This window comes from Aplidium turbinatum, chromosome 15, assembly GCF_918807975.1.
Source record: "Aplidium turbinatum chromosome 15, kaAplTurb1.1, whole genome shotgun sequence".
Lineage (NCBI taxonomy): Eukaryota > Metazoa > Chordata > Ascidiacea > Aplousobranchia > Polyclinidae > Aplidium > Aplidium turbinatum.
The window spans coordinates 13,691,420-13,713,035 of NC_137486.1; the positions used below are offsets into that span (position 1 = coordinate 13,691,420).

The 21,616-nt window shown below is 38.0% G+C and overlaps 1 protein-coding gene across 2 annotated transcripts; it reads right to left on the reverse strand.

The window, feature by feature from the left end:
• Positions 1–511: 511 nt before the first annotated feature.
• On the reverse strand, positions 512–21,071 carry LOC145784490 (TOG array regulator of axonemal microtubules protein 1-like). 2 transcript variants are annotated; one of them, XM_082596318.1, is made up of 24 exons: positions 18,929–21,071; positions 18,168–18,303; positions 17,601–17,690; positions 16,638–16,853; positions 16,378–16,505; positions 15,694–16,110; positions 15,227–15,369; positions 13,656–13,809; positions 12,988–13,195; positions 12,051–12,125; positions 9,180–9,317; positions 8,613–8,798; positions 8,453–8,513; positions 7,422–7,513; positions 6,403–6,608; positions 5,847–5,945; positions 5,270–5,409; positions 4,725–4,845; positions 4,326–4,490; positions 4,053–4,229; positions 3,763–3,894; positions 3,388–3,598; positions 2,896–2,982; positions 512–2,811 (listed from the first exon to the last, which is right to left on the reverse strand). In XM_082596318.1, the coding sequence occupies exons 1-24, from the start codon at positions 21,023–21,025 to the stop codon at positions 2,585–2,587; spliced, it is 5,706 nt and encodes a 1,901-aa protein (XP_082452444.1). In that variant the 5' UTR covers positions 21,026–21,071; the 3' UTR covers positions 512–2,584. The 2 variants fall into 2 exon arrangements, with proteins under 2 accessions (XP_082452444.1, XP_082452443.1); XM_082596317.1 differs by having other exon boundaries at positions 18,914–21,071.
• Positions 21,072–21,616: the final 545 nt, after the last annotated feature.

Sequence of the window (21,616 nt, forward strand, 5' to 3'; positions counted from 1 at the left end):
CTAGCCTACGCAGGTGTTGTCAGAATACAGCAGTAGTGAGTTAGTATGTTGTAAAATAGGTCCATTTTTTTCACTTGCTGTTGGTAAACTTAGACCAGACTTTTTCATATGATTCACGCATTTGGAGGTAATTGCTGGCAAAAGGGGTCTTCAATCTTCATGGGCCTGGAAATGGACTTTTCCAAAATAACAGTTTGTTTCAATTCACTATTTCCTTTCGTCCAATGTGTTTAACACGTCCTCATAGTTAGACAATCTCCTAGCTCGCAATCGTCGGCTGTTGCTGAAGTGGTGTGTCAAGTCAGAACAGGTTAGAGATCGGAGATTAAGCTGCATATTTTCTTCAAAAGTCGCTCGATTCGACAATGTCTGAAGTATATCCAGAGAGCCAGTTGCAAAGCCGGGGAATGACTGGTACGCTTAATTGAAAACCTTGCGATAGAAAACCAGAGATTCATTCGACCGGACATGATACGACTGCAACTTACAAATAATCCAAAACGTTAGGGCATTGGTTTAATGAGTTTATTTATACAAATTATTAACATAAACTGTACGTATATATATAGATATGTAGTATAGCGACCTATGTAATTATGTATAGTAGACCGTACGCCACAACACAGTGCAAGGCAAAGATAGAAATGGTTCTAGACACCAGCGAATTCACTTGAAAATTAAAATGCTTTTTCGTAGAAACAAACGTAAGAAGGTTTGAAAATTGAATGAGTTAAATAACATGATAAGTTCTACTGGTGCAAACTTTATACATCTCGTGATAGTTTAGCTTAATTTGCACCAGCAGAACGCATCATGTTATTTAAGGTGGTGGTTTCTGATCATACTCGTTGCTGTTAATGAAAATATTGATAATGATAATCCGATTACGAATGGTCCGAGAAAACAAAATAGATTTTAAATTTAACTTCTCTCCGAGTTTCTCAACTCATTCGAAAAATTGCTGTTTACATTTAAAAAAGCAAAAACAAAGTTATAACAAATTAACTTCCACAGTCATTAACAGTATGTGGCCTTGCTGTATATAAGATAGATAACTGACTACCGGTACTCACAGACGTGGAAGTAAGACTCTGGTAAAGTGAATCATTGGGAAAGCTGCTCGCAAGTTCACATGCTCAATCCATTTGATGAAGAAAAACACATACAAAGTGTGCGATACGAAACAAACCGTGTGTAAACTGAAAATTTTGTTTATGATAATATTTTTAACTTAAAAATATTTATAGACGATTGTTTTCAGTGAAGCTCGCTCACGTTGGAATTGGCTTCACAGAAAATACAAGTTATGGGTAAGTCGATACTTACGCAAAAAATAGCGTGTATGAATAATTGAATATTAAAAATAAAAAGTACAAATTATTTTATCAAAAGTCTTTAGAGGGCGATTGCAACACAAGTAAACCGGGCCGCCTGTATAAATCCATTATGACTCATAGCTCTAGAAGGAATGTATCATTTGCACATTTAAAAGACTACACAGTAGTCTTACTCACCAGTCACTTATTGAAAAAGTGCAACGGTAACACTGTGATGTGAGTAATACTTGAACTGTGGTAACCAAACCAGTGAACAACTCTATCAAGAACCCACAAGAGTGTTGGTTCAGCGCACAGCATAGATAAGCAAACACTAAACTTCTATGAAGACACTACTTTCACATTAATATGCTCTCTTTGGTAAACTAACTACAACCAAACCTAACGAAAAGTTCAACACGATTTGAAAAGAAACCGAAGAAATGCGGTTATTTTTTCGATACTCCACGTCTTTGGGACTAATTTTCACGCAAACAAACGACTGAACACCGAGCTCAGCTTGAAGCAACTCACAAAATTCATCTCGCTCTGTTGCGAGAGTTAAATAAAACAGTAGCTGAATAATAAAATAAGAAAAATCATACCACAAGCGCCTACGAGTGTAAAACTACTACTATTTTGACGTTTTTTTTATGTCAATTAAAAGCACCTTTACACCACATTTGATGGTCACACATTTTTTCACCATTCACCCAGCCAATAAATCAGTTCTTATTTAAACTAATTCAACGCATGTAGACGTAAATCGATATAAAAAAGACCCAATCCGCTGACTGGGTAAATAAATTTATACTGTAATACAAAAAATGGTGGAATCTGACCGCCAGCGATTTTCGCCGGAGAAGATACAATCACAATGCAAAAAGTAAAAAAGAGTTCATTTGCGCGTCAGAAAGATAGAAAAATAAAGTCCTATGTGAAAGCTGTGATTATGACATCAATTCAGCTTCAGCAATATGTACAACAACAGTGCAACAAGAGAAATTCGGAGTAAAACCAAAAAAGTGATGCGTGAAAATAGACAAACAGAACAAGTCGGGTCAAATCCATTAAAAAGTGACGTCAAAATGACGTGGAATTATTGCCATTGCCAAAAGCGACGACCGTTTTTTTGGCGCGCTTGTATAAAGCTTGCATCACAGTGTCAGCAAGAACAATGTGCAGTTAAGAAGTGGTCTTTCAAGTCTTCGTGGCGATGCAACGTTTCAGCTTGTTGCAGAAACCTGTGTTATTTTAACTCTTTGAGCTCATTGCGCGGCTGGATTAAGAATGTCTTTGACTTTAGCGAGGTGGTTTTTGGCCTCGGCATACTCGAACAGCTTTTGTCCATAAACTTTGTAGAGTGCCTCGGTAAGCTGCATTGTCTCTTTGCGGAGTTGCACCCCGCTGTTTGATGAAAATAAGTTCCACAAAACCGGAAGTACATGCTGGTCGATAATTTGGAGTTTCTTCCGCGCGACACGGTCGAGTAGTTCTGAAAAGAGAAAAAAAAAATTTTGAAGGTATGAATGCTGACGACCAGTTTGTTGTTTGAGGTCGAACTTGTGGCTTAACTTACTTGATAAGGTCGTGATCGCAATTTGTTTGGTCTTTGGTGTCCCGTACATGGCCGAGGTCGCGAACGGCTGGATGATCCAAGTGTGCTCTGCGAGGACAAACAGTTAATTTATATGAAACTATGCATGACCACAAAAGCACCGTTACCAAGCAACGAAAGTCCGGCCTTTTTTCCATTAAGGCAAAACGGACCAATTTTTGCGGCCAGGTAAGTTTTTTATTACAACAAATTTGGAGAAATGCATTTCTGAATACGACCCATCAAGAAAGAAAGTTTGTGAACTTGACTCCTACCAAATAGTACAAGCAACACTTAAAAAGAATGCAACGAAAAAAAAATTAGAACATTTTTTTGCATTCTTCTTTTAAAAATTTCAGATAGACTTTTATTATGCAAAACTCCAAATTAACACTTTAAACCAAAAAAACCTTTAAACACTCAAAATTTAGCTTCAACAATAAAAATATTGATTAACTAGCCTATCTAACTAACCGATATAATTGACCATGAAGTCGATGTTTTTTAGGGCTAGCTCGCAGTGGGGTTTTGACGAGACTAGTTTCAACAGAGCTGGAACAAGCTGATGGGCAATGTCCCGGAGGCAAGGATGCAGCTCTACGATGAGATCGGGAAGTGATTCAAGCCCGATGAAGTTGATTTTCGTTTGTGCGGTGGAGAGGAGTGACACGTAGGCTCCCATTATCTGTGGAGTAAAAAATAACTGCTGAAACAAAAACAAAAAAAGATTATAACGTTTCTCTTACAAAATAATGAGACCGTCAGACCGTTTTGTGTATCAGTTATACCAAAAGAATCAAACTTAGTGTTCTAACATGGTGTATTGTCACAACTACAAATGTTGCTAACTTTGACAATATTATCTTCCACGAAGCGTCGGTCTTGATGAAGTTTATTGAAGAGGAGCATGATAGCAGATTTCCTCTCGTTGAGATTGCCGGCACTCAAGTCGTCGCATAAACTTTTCAGCTCCTCCTGCTCCTGCGAAATGGATTAGACCAAAAACGAATAAAAAAATGTTTAATCGACGAAAAATCACAGCTAAACGACATCACTAAATTGTGTTATAATCAAAACAATTCATCTGTATGGATTCTCCAGAAAAGCAGAAAATTCTTCCAAACATGCGGTTTAGCTACCTGCTCGTTGAATATCTTTCCCCCGGCTCCTTTCCTCCGGGAATAAGCGCTGCTGGTGGTGGTGGTGGATGGGGTCATTTTCTCCGCAGAGGTGGAGACGGTGCTCGATGATGCGGAAGTACCGTTTCTTTTACGGAGCGCCTTCCTGCTTCCCACGGAGCTGAGCGACCCAAGACCCTGATATTAAAAAAATATGTGAGATTTAATAAAGTTACTGAAATACTAGAAGATTTTTCTTCTATGCAAGCTAAAACAGGAAAATGCAAAGCTCACCCGATCTTTAATTGAACTGGCGGCAGCTTTAACTTCTTGGGCGCTCTCTGCCGACAGATGACGATCGAGACAACGACCGAAGTCTTCATGGACCATGAGCTCGTTGATGATATACCTCCCGTAATACCTCACCTCTTGAGATCGGTTAGTGACAAAAACAGCGACCTTGTGAAAACATGATTGTCAGCAGTTGAAACAGTCTGCTTCCGTAACAAGGATTTGATGAAACCAAATTGCTTGCTTGCTAGGTTGAAAACATTTACAAATAATAAAACAATGAAAAATATTCGCTGAACGTGCTGGTTTTACAAAACATCCCTATGATCAAAGTTGCGTTAAGATAAATCGGTGAGTTTCCTGGAGCTGGATTTAAAACGTCTTTTATTCGGTTCGACTTACCGCTTCCAAAAGTTTATCAGTGGTATCTTTTACGCCGCTCAACGCCTTCCCAGGACCCATTTTATCGACCAGTTCGGCGCAAAACTTTGCAGTTGTACCTTGAACGTCCTTATTTTTGTGCCTGCAACATATTTAAAAAAAAAGTCGTTAAAATTAATTTTCAATTCAACCTTTTGAAGAAATGGAACTACCAATCATTGGAAAACAGATGTTGCATAAAGTTATGATAACTTTTCCCGTCGGATATGACCGTAGGGAAGACAAGCACATCTGAAATGTACAGTTGTACACCTGTGTTGAATATTCTTGTTCCTGTTGGACAGCGTCATATCAACGGTGCTGTCTTCAGTAAAGTCTTTCCAAGTGAAGATTGACCCAGACAGCAATACAGACGTTGAATCAATGTAAAAAAAGACGGATTTTTCTGTAGTGTCTAGGGATGGAGCAGTATTGAAAATGAAGGCAAGTAAGGCTGGTGAAGTCAGTTCAACATAGTAAAGATTACGTGCAAAAATACAAGTCATGCTAATCGCGATTGTCCTTACCTAAGCCCAGCGCTAAGTAGCGCGTTGAGTATTTTGCTCGACGTTGCTGACGCGATGATGGCCTGCATTGCTTTGTTCGTTTCGTTTCTAATGAAACTATTTGGCTTCCCGTGCTCGAAGAGCAATGCACGGACAGTAGTCTGAAAAAAAAAATGGATAAAGACTCACAGATAAGCCACTACCCACCATAAGCCAAAACCATCCCGTTGTAACAACCCAGCTAGCAAAATTCGTCATTATTACATTGATTCAACGTCTGCAGATGTTAAATCAATGTAAAAATGACGAATTTTGCTGTCTGGGAATGACCTTGATAAGATTTAATGTGGTAGTCGGACAACTCGGCATGCGACAATTCAGCAAGTGGTTCAACTCAGCAATTACATTTCAGCTCCTGCCAAGACAGCCATGCTCTCCTCGGACGTGCTTGGTCATCGCTTGTCAAGCTCATTTTGCTGACTTGCGACATTCCAAGTTATGGCTTGCTCAGTTCACAACTGCTGACTTGTAGGAGACTCATTTAATGTCAGGTATCACCTTTGAACAATACGTAAAGCATAAACTAAAAAAAACCTACATCAATATCACTGTCCAGCAGAGGCTTCTTCAAGTAAGTGTAAAGATCATGGATCGCCTGCACACTCGCCTTTGATACCTGGGATCGTAGACTGGATACCTGCAAGGGAAGGAAACTTGAGGTTGTGATCAGCCACCTCAGACAACAAATCCGACATTTTTACATTGATTCAACGCCTGCAGACGTTGAATCAAAGTGAAAATGACGGATTTTTTTGTCTGGAACAACGGTGCCCCAACCAGCAAAAGTTACCATTTTTAGATTGTTGCAGCGTCTGCAGACGAAGAAACGCTATAAAAACTGCACTTTTTACTGGATGGCTCGGCAGTAGGCCCATGCGCAAATTGTTAATACTTAACTTGGCCGACTTGTGTTTTTACAGCGGAACAAACATCACTCCATTAACGAATACAACATAATACCCCATTTTAATTGCGTAAACACAGCAGGAAAGCAATAAAAAGCTGTCGCAGTAACAAGTACGGCCTCACGCTGAGAGCAACATTAGTAGCATTGAACAACAACAAAAAAACAAAGTGAAAAAGCTTTTTCTCACATGCTTTGTAAGCAGAACTATGACATCGTGAAACCGAGTGGACAAGGTGTTCGGGTGGTAAGTAACAAGGCGACGGATGGTGTACATTCCCTGGGTGACCACTTCCCAATCCGAAGAGTCGGCGACTCCGAGCGACGACACAGCATCGGCGAGGCTGCGTTCCGGATTGTCGAGTGGGAGCAACGCGGTGGTCGGTGTGCCGGCTCCTAAACCAATCGATAACAGATTAATTTCCCCATGGGGCAAGCAACAACAGTCGCTTGTGGTATTGTTTGGCCGCATATTGCGGTAACAGTAATAAAATATGTTTAATATAATAACAATATGCATATGCTATAATATAAAATAATACAAACGAATTTATTTTCACACGCGTCAGTTCAATCATAAACACCTGGAAATCAATTTCGATCAGTTAGTAGCTAGATCACCTTCAGTTAAGCTAATCTGTAGCATCGTATCTAAAGTAAAAGCCAAGCTGCTCGGAGCTGTACATGATAACATAAGATTTCAGATCATGGGGCTGCGAAACTACATCCGATTTTTCTTAATACAGTAGTGAAGTTGTTTGTTAAGCAAGTGAAGGTTTTTTGTTGAAAGCAAGCTTGTAGTGAGGCGTAAAAATTGTCAAACTGGCTGTTGGAACTCGAAATGCGGCAAGAAAAGCAGAGCTGCCCCCCCTTTGAGATAATGTCCCTTGTGATAATTGCACATAAAACGTACTTGGACAATTACTCACAAAGGTTAGTCAGTACCGAAAAATAAAAAGTGCATTTGGCTTTAAGGTTGTTTTCAAATATGGAAAACAGCTCAACAACCATTCCAAAGAAGATACACCAGTACGAGTGAAGTAAAAACGAAGCGGTGGGGGAGACGAGACAATCAGTTCAATGATATTTAAACACGTTTTTATTGGCCTGAAATTAAAACCAAACAGTTAAGTTATTCTTCTTAAAGCAAGCACGAGATTGGGCATATGCTGTGATAGCGTTGCAAACCTATATTAGCGACATAATCACCTGATTTCGAACTTAAGCTTCCTATGCCGGAATCCCGATCGTACATTGGTCGGTTGGATGAGCCGTTCACACGGAGAGGAGTCGTCTTGTTCCTGATAACGCATGGATGGGTGTGAGGAATGGAATTATTACTGCACCGTGTATCCAGCCAGCCAATTTCCTTTTTATGTTAATTTAATGTCTGCAGACGTTGAATCAATGAAAAAAGAGGACTCTATCAATGCAAAAGAGGACTTTTGTCTTTTTTCTTAGTTTTTTTCCCAAAAAAAAAAAACACAAATAGATGTATAAAAATGCACCAGAAGACCATTAAAAGATACAGTCAATCCCGCTTGATGGGACCACAATAGAACTAACTAGGCTACTAAACCAAACTGGTCCGATTAAGCGCATGGTCACATATATTTAGGACCTGTATGAAGCGGTTAGGTTGAAAGGGATTGACTGCACTGCTAAATTGCCAACATGGATATTTTGGTAGAACTTCTAATTTCGAAATGTAAGATGGTAATTCTAAAATCAGCCACCAACTTCCAAGACAATAGAGCAAACACCTCTAAAGCTTCAGAAAAGGCAACACAAATAACTAGTAATTTGATCTGTGTAAAACGTAAAAATGACGCTGCAAAGCAGTAATCTAACGTTATGCGTATCACATTCCCTAAAAGTTAAGCGATTATCCTTGCTAAATCAAAAGAATGATTGTACTGCGCCAACAGTGAATTGTTACCCTCAGACGCGCAATCCATTGTGATTAAAGCATTTAAGTCTTCATTATGTTGAAGTAGAAGCATTCAATGTGAACCAGGTCAACTTATAAATACTAAACAGCAATTGCTAACACAAAATGCCACCACACCTTGGTGCGTTTAAAGAACTGGCAATAGGACAAAGGTAATGAAATACTCTTTTAGCTTTAACTGTTAATTTCTAGTTTCAAGTTCAAGGGACTTTTTAAAGAACATAAAAATGTTAGATAACAAAAAGTTTTTAAGATATCGATTGAGTTAAATAAAAATTACGCAACTCACAGTTTAGATCGAGAATCATACACGGTATCGAGGTTGTCAGACAGGCTTACACTTGTGGAGTCTAAAAAATCAATAGTAGGGTTATCGTATAGAGCGCATTATTGTCTTAAATAAACAAACTGAGATTCTATTTTGACAGATCGAAGATTAAATAGCTTACCATAATATTTGCCTTTGGGTGTGCTATGGACTTTCTTGGTCAAGACTTCTTTTTGCTTTTTCTTACTCTCCCGTAACGACGCAGAGATTGAAACTTTCAAGCCTAAGTCACTAACTCTTCGAGTCTGCGGGGACAAGTCTTCTGGTGTGAGGCTTGGTTGGCGTACAGCCACGCCGCACACACCATCTATAGTAGAGCAACAACGCAATAGCAATAAAACCACTTGGAAGTTGATCAAATACAAACACTCAACTGCTTTTACTACTTCACAGAACAATCCACAACAAAACATACGACGTCACGAAAGTTTGCCAATAAAATCAAGAAGTGCCTCATGTTAGCTTTAACAATAATCAAAATAATAAATTTGAAAATGCGCACGAGTGACAAAGGATCTGTGCTTCTTTGAGTTTGTGAATAAATATCATCAGTCCCGATTGTGCAAGTTGCACCATTCAAGAAGCACAGATCCTTTGTCACTCGTACGCATTTTTAAATTTAATAAAGAGGTCTTTCGCAACTTAGCAAACAGACAGATAATTTGTGAAAATGAACCAGCAGGCATACCAAGAAGCTTTGTCGAGTCCCTGGTTTCGTTGGAGGAAGATTTTGTGATAGAAAGCTCTTCTTTGGAAGATGAAGAAGACACATCATTGATATCGCTTCCCGACACAAGCGAGGTGCTGGACGTTGTCATGAAAACCCCTGAAAAGAATTAGTTCATGAACTGTTACTTTTTTTTCATTGCTTAACTCAGATGCTCAAACATCTTGTGTTAGAAAATTTTATGAGTTCACCACAAACAAGATTGGTAAAAAGTTATACAAACATGACACAGAGGACACACCCATGGTGACCACAATTGATCTTTATCGACCACTACACGGGATTTCGATCAACGAAACGTTTACAAAACACGCAACGGAACAAACTATCTAAGAGATACAAATGTTCATTTTGTAGATGTTGCAAGATTTTTGCTCCTTAAAGCAGTAGTTTTATTTTATATAATTTCAACTTTTAGCTGCATAGCTACATTGTTGTCAGTGGATTCCCAGTTGATAAACGCTGTCATCTCCACATTAGAAGTCGTTGAAACAATGTACATTGTACAAACGTATCTTTTGTTAGTTGGGTAACACCGTTTACAAGCTTTTTTTCAAACACGAAAGTTCAAGAAACGTGTAGAAAGCACAGTACAATTAGTGAAATAGTTTACAAACACTACACTGCACAGTTGTGGAATGTCATTAACGGGCAATGTGTTCACTGCTATTTTGTATAATTTGTTTAACACAAAAAGCAGCACAATCAGGAGAATCTAACAACAAGCAGAATCGGTCACCGGTTGAAACAGAAATACGTTCGCGGTACAATCGTTCACCGAGATTAGAGCTTTCATAAAATACACAAATTCAGGTAAAAACCATATATAGGCTATATATATACTCGTAATTCGTATATGATATTAAGAGGTAAGTTCTTTACAAAACATAGCTACACTTCTCAAGCAGTGTGCATGAGGTTGGTTTCAGTTCAATGGAGGCTCAAGTCCACGAAACTGCTCGGCCACTTTGTTTGTTAACCGTTTACTAACTAACTAACTCAGTGTCTATGTTTGTAGAGCTTCGGAATTTGCCGTGATGTTGAAGTCACCATCATCGTTAGAGAATCGTTTTTGATTTGTAAACATGCCAAACCAGTCAAAAAACAGAAAAGGTCTTCAAGAAGAATCATTGATTTCGACTTGACAAAACCAACAAATTGTGCAAAATTTAACAATCCAGAAACAAACGTTACACTTAAACGTACTACATTAATTCATAGTCAACAAATGTTACGTCAATGTAAAAAAAAATTGAAATTTGCTGGCTGGATATTTACATAAATTTGGTCTGGCCAGATTCAGACCTCTGACTTTTCGCGGACACTGGACAAGTCACAACTTAACAAAAAGGTCCAATCACAAGTGGGCTGAAAAGTGTGGGTTCACTTTTCATACCCGCTATAAAGAAGAAAGTTAACAAAACGACCAGCGCCACGTATTGAGCCATCAAAATTACACGTCACAAAACAGCGCGAGCAGTTCTAACAGGGGGATTGGATTCATGTAAACAAAAGAGTGGTAAGACAACGTGTTATCAATGCAAATAAAGAGGGTCTGATCCATGCCAACAAGTTCTTGATCAGCCCGTAAAGTGGCGACAGGATTTTTAATAAAAGTTCTCCGCTTAGGTCAACATTTTCACCTTAAGTAATCAAATGATCTTGAAGAGAAAACGCGTCTGACGTGAATTGAATAATTTATGTGGGCAAATACAGACTGGAGTTTTCCGCAGTTTTCCATCTACTGTATCTTCAAAGCGACACACAAAAAGCAAGTTTCGAACGTCCGCTGTGAGGGCTTGTAAGACTTTACAAAAAGGGAAAAACCGTTGATGAAAATAATTTTAATACTACAATTAAACCAATACGTCAAAGCATCCTTTGCATTAGAAGTCTTGGCAAGGATTTCATTTAGGAGTAAAAAACTTCATTACGAAAAGAAAATCGAAATGAGACAAAACTTTTATGTTCTTCATACCCAAGCTCGAATATAAAACATGTTACTAGGCAACGTTAAAATTTACGGCATTTTCTATGTGGGGAATTCCCTGTTCGTGCGCAACGAAACGAAACTGTTTTATTTTGAAATAAAAAAACTTCACAAAGAAACGAAATCACGACATTTCACGTCGAAACGAAATCTTCTTGATTCGATAGTTCATATCTACCGAGTCTGTACAAAGTAAATATTAACGCGGCGCAAATAACCTCTCAACATAAGCACTAACAAAAGATCATGGAAAGGTCTTTAATATATTTCAAAGACCAGTGAAGGTGCCACAAATAGTGACATTCCATTCATCATTAAATTAAATCCTTGAAGAAAACGAATGCGCCATCTCCAAGCTACCAAAGTCTAACGTCTGCCGACGTTGAAACAATGTAACAAGGACACGCTTTGTCAACTAGGCCCCAGATAGAAAATTAACTGTTTTTTACATCAATTCTACGTCTGCAGAAGTTAAATTACGGTAAAAAACGGTTGATTTACTCTCTGGGGGCCGTCCAGGCTAAAAATAGAGCGATCTGCCAAAATCATGGGTGAGACTACAATGGAACTCGAAAAGAATAATCGTGTATTATTTACATGTCTATCTATTCTAAATAATGGCGCATAGTGTGTAATAATAATCCTCCGGAGTCCGGACACCATTTCAGAACTGGTATCTCTTAAACTCGTTATACCATTAACCTTTAAAAAACCAATAAACTTTGGCCACCGTAACACAAAGCACATTAAATCCTTGAAATATTTTTCATGCCTCAAGTATTAATTACTCAAAAATATCATAGAAACTACAATGTTACTAATGCTACTCTGTATCAACAAACCTTTTCCTTGTATATTGAAAGATGCGCTTGCAGAATCAGGTGATGCTGTTGAACTGGCCATTCCCAGTGCAGAGCCTGAAAATAATACGATTCCTCAGTGAAAACGACAAACGAAAGCAATCACACACAAAACACGAAAAGGATACCGGCTTTCAAACGGCGAAAACAGAATTTTTAAATCAATATTTGAAGATTATATTTCTATAACAAGAAATAAACTGCTATAGATGGCTTAAAAGACAATCATGCTCAAGGAATAGGCAGGTTACTGAGCAGTGAGCACTGGTAAGAGCAGTTAAACGTTTAGAAGGAATACTGCTGTAACTCTTGAGATTGTTTACATTCTGCAAGCGGTATGGCTGCTTTCAGTTGTAGAGAAATCTCTATATGAGTGCTCGTGCGAATCGCCGCCACTCGTTAGCGGACGTGCGTGGGAGAACGCTTAAAGTTTTTGCATTTGATTCGGTCCTCTATTTCAACTGACCATGACAAAAGAACCTAACATGGTCACCAAACGAAAAAAATAAATACACGTAAAAAAATAAAGTGAACATGGTATGCTTTTGGTGTCTTCGTAAGGTTTAGTTGGAATAGCAAAACTGCAAATTCAAAAATGTTGAGAAGCACAACATCTTAAAGTATTTTCGAGAAAAAGAAATTCGAAGGCAAGTAACATGCAATAATTGCAATAACCGTGGTACCAGATAAGCCTAGCGCAGGTATCCCCAATTTCGCTTCAACAACGAGAGCTGACCCAGCAAACCCATCAATTCTTTTTTGCAATGCTTCAACGTCTGAAGACGTTGAACCAACGTAAGAAGAATAGAATTGCAGACTGCAGACACCCCGCCGAACAACCTTCAATACCCAGACAGCAAACTCTTGCTGCCTGGGTACTGGTCTAGTCCAACGCCACCAATATACCCTTTGTTCATACCTCTGTGAGACCGCAGTCGGTCATGTCCGGATTGGTTTGACAGATACTTGTTGCTGCCAGTTGTAGCAACGTTGTTAAAGTTGGAAGTAGACGCAGTTGATGCAGGGGATGATGGCGATGTCCTGGTTTCAGTATTGCTGCTTGGCAGCATACCAGAATACACCTGGTTGGGATAGCGGATGCCCACAACAGAAACATCCGTTTCGGCCTAAAGTACATAATGTGTAGAGCTATAAAAGATTTGATTACAGCACTGATTTTTTGTGCAAAATCTGAAAGTTGGCGAGTGGTGCTGGCAGGCAACATTACGAATTTGTTGATAGCTGGTGACGATAGGACATTGATGTTAGTTACTTAGTTTACTGTTCATATAATATTTTTCATTACTATAGACAAAATATAGAAGTTTGACACATTCAAGTTAAAAAATAAAAATAATAAAAACTATTAATACTACAAAAAGTGCTCAATGCTAAGCAAAAAAGCAAAGCAGAGCGAATTAAATCAAATATAGTTATTACTATATTCAAGTTAAAAAATATATATATATTTTATATACCAAAGCACATTCAAGGTAAAAAAAACAAAGAAATACAGTATACTAAAATTAATAACAATACAAAAACAAAAGCTACATTAAAGTTTAATGATTTAATAAAAAAGATCACCTTCGAGACAAAGGTTCTACCAGTGTTTGGACTAAACTTCAACGACGGAGTTTCTGTTGAAACAGCTGAAGTGGGGGTTGTTTCATTGCTTACAGGCTGTTGCGAGACAGTCTCAGTTGCTGGATTAGAGGTGTTTTCACTGTCGAGCAAAGAGCTGAAAAACAACAAAAAACGAATGGAGAATGGCAATAGGCAACGTCAAGTGCTGTATCAGGTGGTGTGGTGTTGCTTTATGACAAAACCAATCGGTTTCTCAAAGCGCAAAATGAAACATTTGAAGTACTTGATCGCTCAAGACATAAACGCTCGACATATCAACTGTAACAATTAGTGTATTACAATAAACCTTGCAGGTGTCTTCTGTAGGAGTAAAAATGTACGTAGAGCAAAGTGTACCGTCGACTTTGTTGAGTGGAGACAACAAAGGCCTTTATTTATGGATAATGAAAGATAGTGTTTCTGGAAGCCATTGTTAAAAATCCTTTCCGTATGAAGCGAGTATGAAAAAGGCCAGCACAAGATGGAGAAAGCCAGCTTGCTAAATTAGTCATGCTTTATTCGATTCAACGTCTGCAAACGTTGAATCAATGTAAAAACGACCGATTTGCTGTCTGGGCTGGGAAGCAGCTCAGTTATTTTGAAAACCACTGTGAGCACGATAAAATATGGCACTTTCATATTGAAATAAATTTACGATAGTCAGCTAGTTGGTCGTTAAAAGATATAACACTAACTTGTCGAGAATATATGAAAACAATTTCAAGACAAAAATTGGTAACGCTTGTGTTTCGTTTGTTGCAAATGAACAAAGCATCAAAACCACTTGAGCAACTTGGGTTTGTATAGAATTACTTACCGGCAAGCAGGTTGAATTACATAACATAAAGAAACGAGCTTTATGTATTCCACTACCAGGGTGGTATATCTCAGGGTAGCAAAAGTTTTATATTTTTACGTCGTTTCAACGTCGTCTGACATTGAAACGCGGTTAAAATGGAAACTTTCTCTGACAAGGAAGTTGACATTCCATTACCACCTAAAAAGTTTATCAAAGCAAAGCAGACAGAGCATGTCATTGGCATGATTTTGCAAGGACAACCTCACAAAAAGTTGCAATACGTTTTGAACCAAAATCACAAAACAAAAAACTTGTGACACGGCATATGACACTGATCTTCCTTAAAACATCATTTTCATTTTGCTCACTGTCGTGTCTATTAAAAGGTACGCTCAGTAGCACATTAAACATCCCAGCCTGTAAAAGTAACCTTTTTACTAACGTCGATAGACGTTGAAACGATGTAAAGAAGTAACTTTGCTCTCTGGGATGATTACTATCAAAAAGCACAAAAGATACTGCCCTTTTAGTATGGCCACTCAGGAATACCAACCAGAATCATGAAGTTTTGATTGGAAACACGTCGCAACAACCCTCTACCCAGGCAGAAAATCAGTACTTTTTTACATTGACTCAACGTCAGACATTGAATCAATGTAAAAAAGAACTGATTTGCTGCCTGGGTAGTATGCGTGCGATCATAGCAGAAGAGGGCGGTGGCATTAGACAATACCTTGATGAGGCCTTTGCAAGTGGATGTCCGGAAAATTCATTAAAACTTCCATTGAAGCTATCCTCACTGGTTGGTTGGCTTTGCATTCGCTCTCTTTTGTTCTGCGCGCTTCGTCTGATCGAGCTTACTGCATTGGACTGAAACTGAACAAAGCCATGCATCAAGAACATGCTATTGCACATAACAGCAATGCGCAAGCTTTTTTTTGGTTACACTGTGATGAGGTGTGTGATAAAACTGTATCAAAAATCATATCAAGCTAAAACTGTATAAAATTTACAGATACGATAATTATGTACCAGTAACAGAAAAATAGCCACTAAAATCTGTTCCAGTTTTAGTGGAACTAGCATTACTTTCACGCAAAATGCTGAAATTAAAAACTTCCGAATGTTAAACGGTAGATGAAGCGGCCCTGCATATTATGCTTGCCACTACATTAAAAACCGATGCACAAACTGAATTACCTCGGACACATCTTCATAATTTCTACGTCGTGCCGGGGAATAATTGGAAGGGACGATCGGTCTTGCGGTAGGCTTCGACACAGTGGCTTCAACGGTTTGCTTGCTTGGAAGATCGCTCCCGATGGCTCTGTCCTTGTCAAAGGTTGATGAGCTTTTGTAGTTTTGTTCGTTTTTCATCGATTCTTTAAACTTTCTTCGCAAAGGAGAAGGAGTGTAACCGCTAGGAAGTCCGCTATCTTCGGAAGCAAGGTCAACATCACTGTTACTCGTGGGTCCTGGGAATTTTTCGTTGTATGAAGAAGTGGAGGAGTTTTGGTGAGCCTTTAGCATGGGCCGCATTTGATCCACTGAATTGTTTGAAACCAACCGATCAAACCTCGGCGAAGCGGATGCGTTTGTCTTCAACTTGACTGGTATCTGAGAGTATCATGGTGGATGTTACCATAAGGTCACGTTTTATAACGTTATTATACAAGCAATAAGATACAAATACAATAATGCTCATACTAAATAAAATGCTATGGTGGTGAAGTTTTTAGTGGAAGAAAATGGCGATGAAAGGGCAACCGAAATTATCATAGCCAAACAAAACATCAGAGCCGCATTAAAGAACGACTCACTGACTGCAACACCATTCGTCGTAACACATGACCAGGTAAAACTATCATAACTTTGCACATTTACCTTTTCAGAAAGGTCGTCTGTTTTCAAAAGGTCTCTGCTGATTGAAACAGCATTATCCCGTCGTTTTGAGGCTGATCGGGCAAGCGCAGGTTTCATTGAACTGAAGGGCGAAGTCGACTCTTCTGAACCTACAACGCCAAATGACATAAATGGTTAAATGGCCATCCAGCTTGGACAAAACGCAAATGCAGCAATTATTGTAATCACCACAAAACTCCTGCTAAAAGCAGATGTGACCGATAAAACTTTACACCACCTACCATAAGCGGAAGATGACGCTATTTCGTCCGATTGTTGCATTTTCTTTTGTATTCTTCTTAAATTGGGACGAGGTGTGGTGCTGTTTTCGAAAAACGCACTTGGACATGAATTTGACAATGCTAAGGAGCTCGAGAGCATGCTGCTTGATACAGTTGAGGAGGAAGATGCAGAGAAGTCATTGGAGCCAAAAGAAGGCTTATAACCAGAATCGGTTTCTATAGAGAAAAAATGTGCGCATCATGCAATGAAGTTTTTGTCACATGCAACTTCAATGGTGAAAGAGGCTGATAATTTTTATGCTCGCACAATAATAATGATACAGGAAAAACTAAGAGATAAACCCATCTCTTCTTCTCAGTCGTCTCACATCATGCAAGAAATGTTACAGGTCCCTAGACAATGAATGCATAATTTTTTTCTAGTGTCGGTCAATATTTAACACTTTAAGCTATGCGTTTTACGCAAAAGCAACGTTCAATAGGTTACGCTTTAAATTTTTCTGGCTTGCTTGAACTATAAACCTAAATGAAAAAGCTGATAATGGCACATATATGAAACGCTTACAAATGGAATAAATACAAAATGGATTATCAAGTTCTACAATCTAGCACGACATCAATTGTTAGAGTTCACATTTCACAACTTAATAATCTGCAAGTTAACTGGCACATAAAATTTAAAAACACCCTTTTCAATCTCGGCCTCTTTGATTTACGGTGATTTGTTTACAGTTACACAAATTATCGGTAAATACAGTATGATACAGAGCAAAAATAGACATTAACAACTAATGGAAGAAAATACAATACAGTAGTTTTGCTACGTTCCACAATGGTAGCATAGCAACACATCTCTGCATTGTGTAAATATGGTAAGAATAAAAGTTAATAAAAATAAATAAAAAGACATGCAACGTGTATTTACGCCATAATGCAGTGCAGACATTTTTTATTAATACTGACTTGAGCTGTGTGCTGAAGAAACTGAGGGTTTATTCAAGTTGGCTTCCTTTATATTTTTCTTTCGTCTATATAGTTCTTGGTATGATGGACCTGCAAACAACAGTCATCTCATTATGAAGTAAATATTGCATTAAAAATGTTATGCTTCTATGCGGCAACCCAGACAGCAAAATCTATCATTTTTACATTGATTCAACATCTGCAGACGTTGTATATTATAATGTAAAGATGATAGATTTTGTTGTCTGGGAATGAATAAATTTCTAATGTAGATGTGAGAAAATAAAACCGATATTTTTATGGCTAGTGCTACCACTTTTCTGTGCATGAATTCAACAGAGAAAGTGGTGCAAAAACCACTAAAGGGATGATCTTGATCTATCATTATTTCAAATCAACTAACTCTTAACATAAGCAATGTGACTACATAGCACTCATATTGAATAACACTTCACTGCTGTTACTCTGTGGAAACTAAAATTATTGTACAGATGTAAATGTGAAGAAATAGCACTATATAAACACTTTACCGTACTATTAAACTGCATGTTTTTAAGCTAAGTTTACCAGCATCAAGTGAAGGTTCATATCCCGACTTTGTTTTTGATGTAAATCCAGCTGGAGCTGATGGAAATTGTGTGATCTCAGATTCTGGTCCCCAAGTATTTCTTGGACGAAAGGGAGGTTGCTTTTTTACAACAGCCTAAAAGGGGATCGATGTTTACTTTTAATGAATAATGATCCAGGTTTTTACGGGGATACTTTTCAATTGAGCGAGTATATATAGTATATACCGGAATGGCCCGTTTCGGTGAGTCCGATTCGGCGAGTCCGGTCTCTATTAGGTGATTTTTTCATTTTTTTTTTAATTATCGGGTACCGTAGCCTAATTATCAATGCCGTTTTAGGGTTAGGAGTTAGAGATTAGGAACTCATCGAATCGGACTCACCGAATAGTGGCAGACTCTGTATATACACACCTTCAGTTAACTGAAGGGTATACAATTTTATGAAATGAAGGTTTTTTTTGGAAAACCAAACAAACTTTCAATATAGAAATAATATAATATATAACATGGTTCATTGCTTGAAATACTTGCAACTAACACTCTTTAGAAGTTTCAAGTTTGCCATGACAATTTATAACTTCGACAATTTAAAAAAGTTTTCAGAATTCAACAATACATTTATCCTTAAAAAAGCACCAATACCCATTACCCAAGCAAGTGTAAAACTAGAAAGACATGTTTTCAATCAACCCAAATGGAAAAATCAAAAATGCAAGCATTACGTCAATAATAATTTTAACCTACCTTCACTCCACTTACAGGCGCACTGCTAGGATGCTTGGAGTTGGCGGGATCATCTGGCATAGCCCAAGGAAATTGACGATGCTTTCCCGCACTCATATGTCTTCTTGTTTGAGGTTGTGAACTGGAATCAGGCAAAACTTCATCTAGTCTTTTATAATCCTGTCTATGTTCTCGTTCCTGAGAGCCATAAAAACTCTTTGGAGTTCCAGATGTTTTCTTTGGCTTTTCTGCAGCTAGTATCCAGTGTATGTCAGCCCCTTGGGGTGATGTGAGTGATGCAGTTGCAGTTGGAAACACTGCATATTCGACTAACATATTTTCTGTCAGTCTGGGTAATTGTCTTCTGAGCAGGCGTGCATGCACTGCTGGCATCACACCAGATGCATTATCATGCTTTAGTTCAACACTGTCAACAGCACTCAGCAACTGTTTGCTGGTAGTGCCTAATATATGGCCCAATACAGCAATGCAATCCAGTGCAGCCTTTCGTACAACTTGTTGGCTGTCTGTCAAAAGTGGAGCGACATGGCTGCAGATATCATCATAGTCTAAATCATTTTGCTTGTTTTGGGTCTTCAGGGAGTTCAATAAAGTGGCAATGATGATGCAAGTAAAATCCTCACGTACCTTATGTTGTTTATGTGAAAGTTTATCCCAAAACAAATTTAAAACCTTCTGACAACCAACCATTTCCATCACTTGCAACAAGACTTTGTAACATTCTGAGCGAACAGAATCTTTAACGTTTCCAAGCTTTCGAGAAACAGCATAAACAAATAGTTTCAAGCAACTGTCCAAATTGGGGCCAATATAGGATATCATTACACTAAAAGCTTTCAGTGCAACACAAGCAACTCGAAAATTCTTGTCATCAAACATTGGCTGCAGCAAGCTGAGAAGTGGAACCATATTCTCCTTAATAACAAAAGGATCACCTAAATTACTCAATATCTCTTTCAGAGTTTCCACAGCTTGCAAACGAACTGAATGGTCTGAATTTGACAATTGCTCTATAACATATTTTGGTATAAATGAGAGTTCCTTATACCTCGAGGACTCATTTCCAAAATTTGAGTTGTCTACAAGACTGTTAGTATCATAATTTGGAAGAACTGATAAGCTGGTGTACATATTACCATGCTGACGCCTCCGTGGAGCTGTATTGAAATGACTACTTTTTGAGAAATTGTTAACACGCTTATCACTTACATCTCTGTCTAATAAAGCAGATGTGTACTTCATAGAATCTTTTTCAATTTCAGCGTGCTTGGAATGGATTTCTATGCGATTTGGTGCCTTTGCATCAATTAACTTATTGACATCTCTACTTGCTTGCAGTCTGTTGAAGGTGTGTCTGAGGGGTGCAGACAGTTTGTTAAGATAAGTGTTGAAAGTGTCTTTTCCAATAAAATCACTAACTTTTTCAAGAATTGAAAGTGTTATGTCTTGATCTACTAAAGTTTCTGTTAAATTAACAGCCAAACTGTGAACAACATCAAAAAAGTCTTCATGCTTGAATTCCGCAAAAAGTAATGTTGGAAATGAACGTATTATCTGTTGCCGTATTCTTGCATTGCTGTGCAGAATTCCATGATGGGCAATAGCATCGAGAATTTGAAAAACATCCAATGACTGTTTCATGTACACATGCAGAGCTTGAATAGATTCTTTCTGCAAAGTAACCGATGGATTTCCCACATTTGCAATAATTAGTGGTAAAATCTTGACCATCTGTTTGTCCAAGTCGCCACCCAATTGAGGGATGATTTTGGAGACAATTTTTGTGCAATGTGTGTTTAATTTTTGGTTGGGATCACCCAGTGCTAATGCAAAGCCTTTAAACAAATCTTGCTTGTTACGAAATATCAAAATGCCATTGTTTTCTTGAAGATGTTGATCAAGATATTGCAAAGCCTTAGATTTGTTATCTTCTGATTGCAATAAGCCCAGTAACACATTCTCATCAATTTCATTCAACAAATAATCCTCCATAACTTTTGAGGTGTTTTTTGATGACATCAGCTTTTCATGATATTGTATACTTCGAGCTGGCTTCACTTCAAAGGCTATTGATGGAGAAGTATACCTTGCAATTTCACCAGCCATTGGCATAGAGGTTTTAGATAATGCTTCCAGCAAGAAGCATTTATTGCATTAGTGCAAAAGCACAGTCTAGACAAAATGTTACAAACCTATTCATTATCTTCAAGGAAAACGATTGTTCAGGCTAAATCATAACAAAAAACTGTATTATTATAAAATATCGATATACTAAAAATTCATTAAAATTCACATAAGAAACTCCTGTTACAATAACAACAAGGTCTTGTGATATTACTGTTTCGAGGAAGTCAAAAAAAATCTTTTGCAAAAAGCTAGAGTGAAAAAAGCTGGAGTACAAATTTCCCTTGGTCATAAATGCTAATTACGTGATATACGTCAATGATTGAAATCAACCAAGACATATAAGGAGAAGCAAAGATAAAGTAGTTTCACGGTCACCATATATTTTTGTTTGATTCTGTCATAATTCTTTCTGGTTCTTTTACGTAAAGAGACTTAGGAAAGATTAATGAAATAGTTTATTGGGATATCAAACATTAAAGCGTCCAATAAATGGTTGAATAGTTCTATTTGTGAGATGATAGATGAAATGCTTGATCTGACAAATGCTTCACCACTTCCAACACATGAAGAAATCAA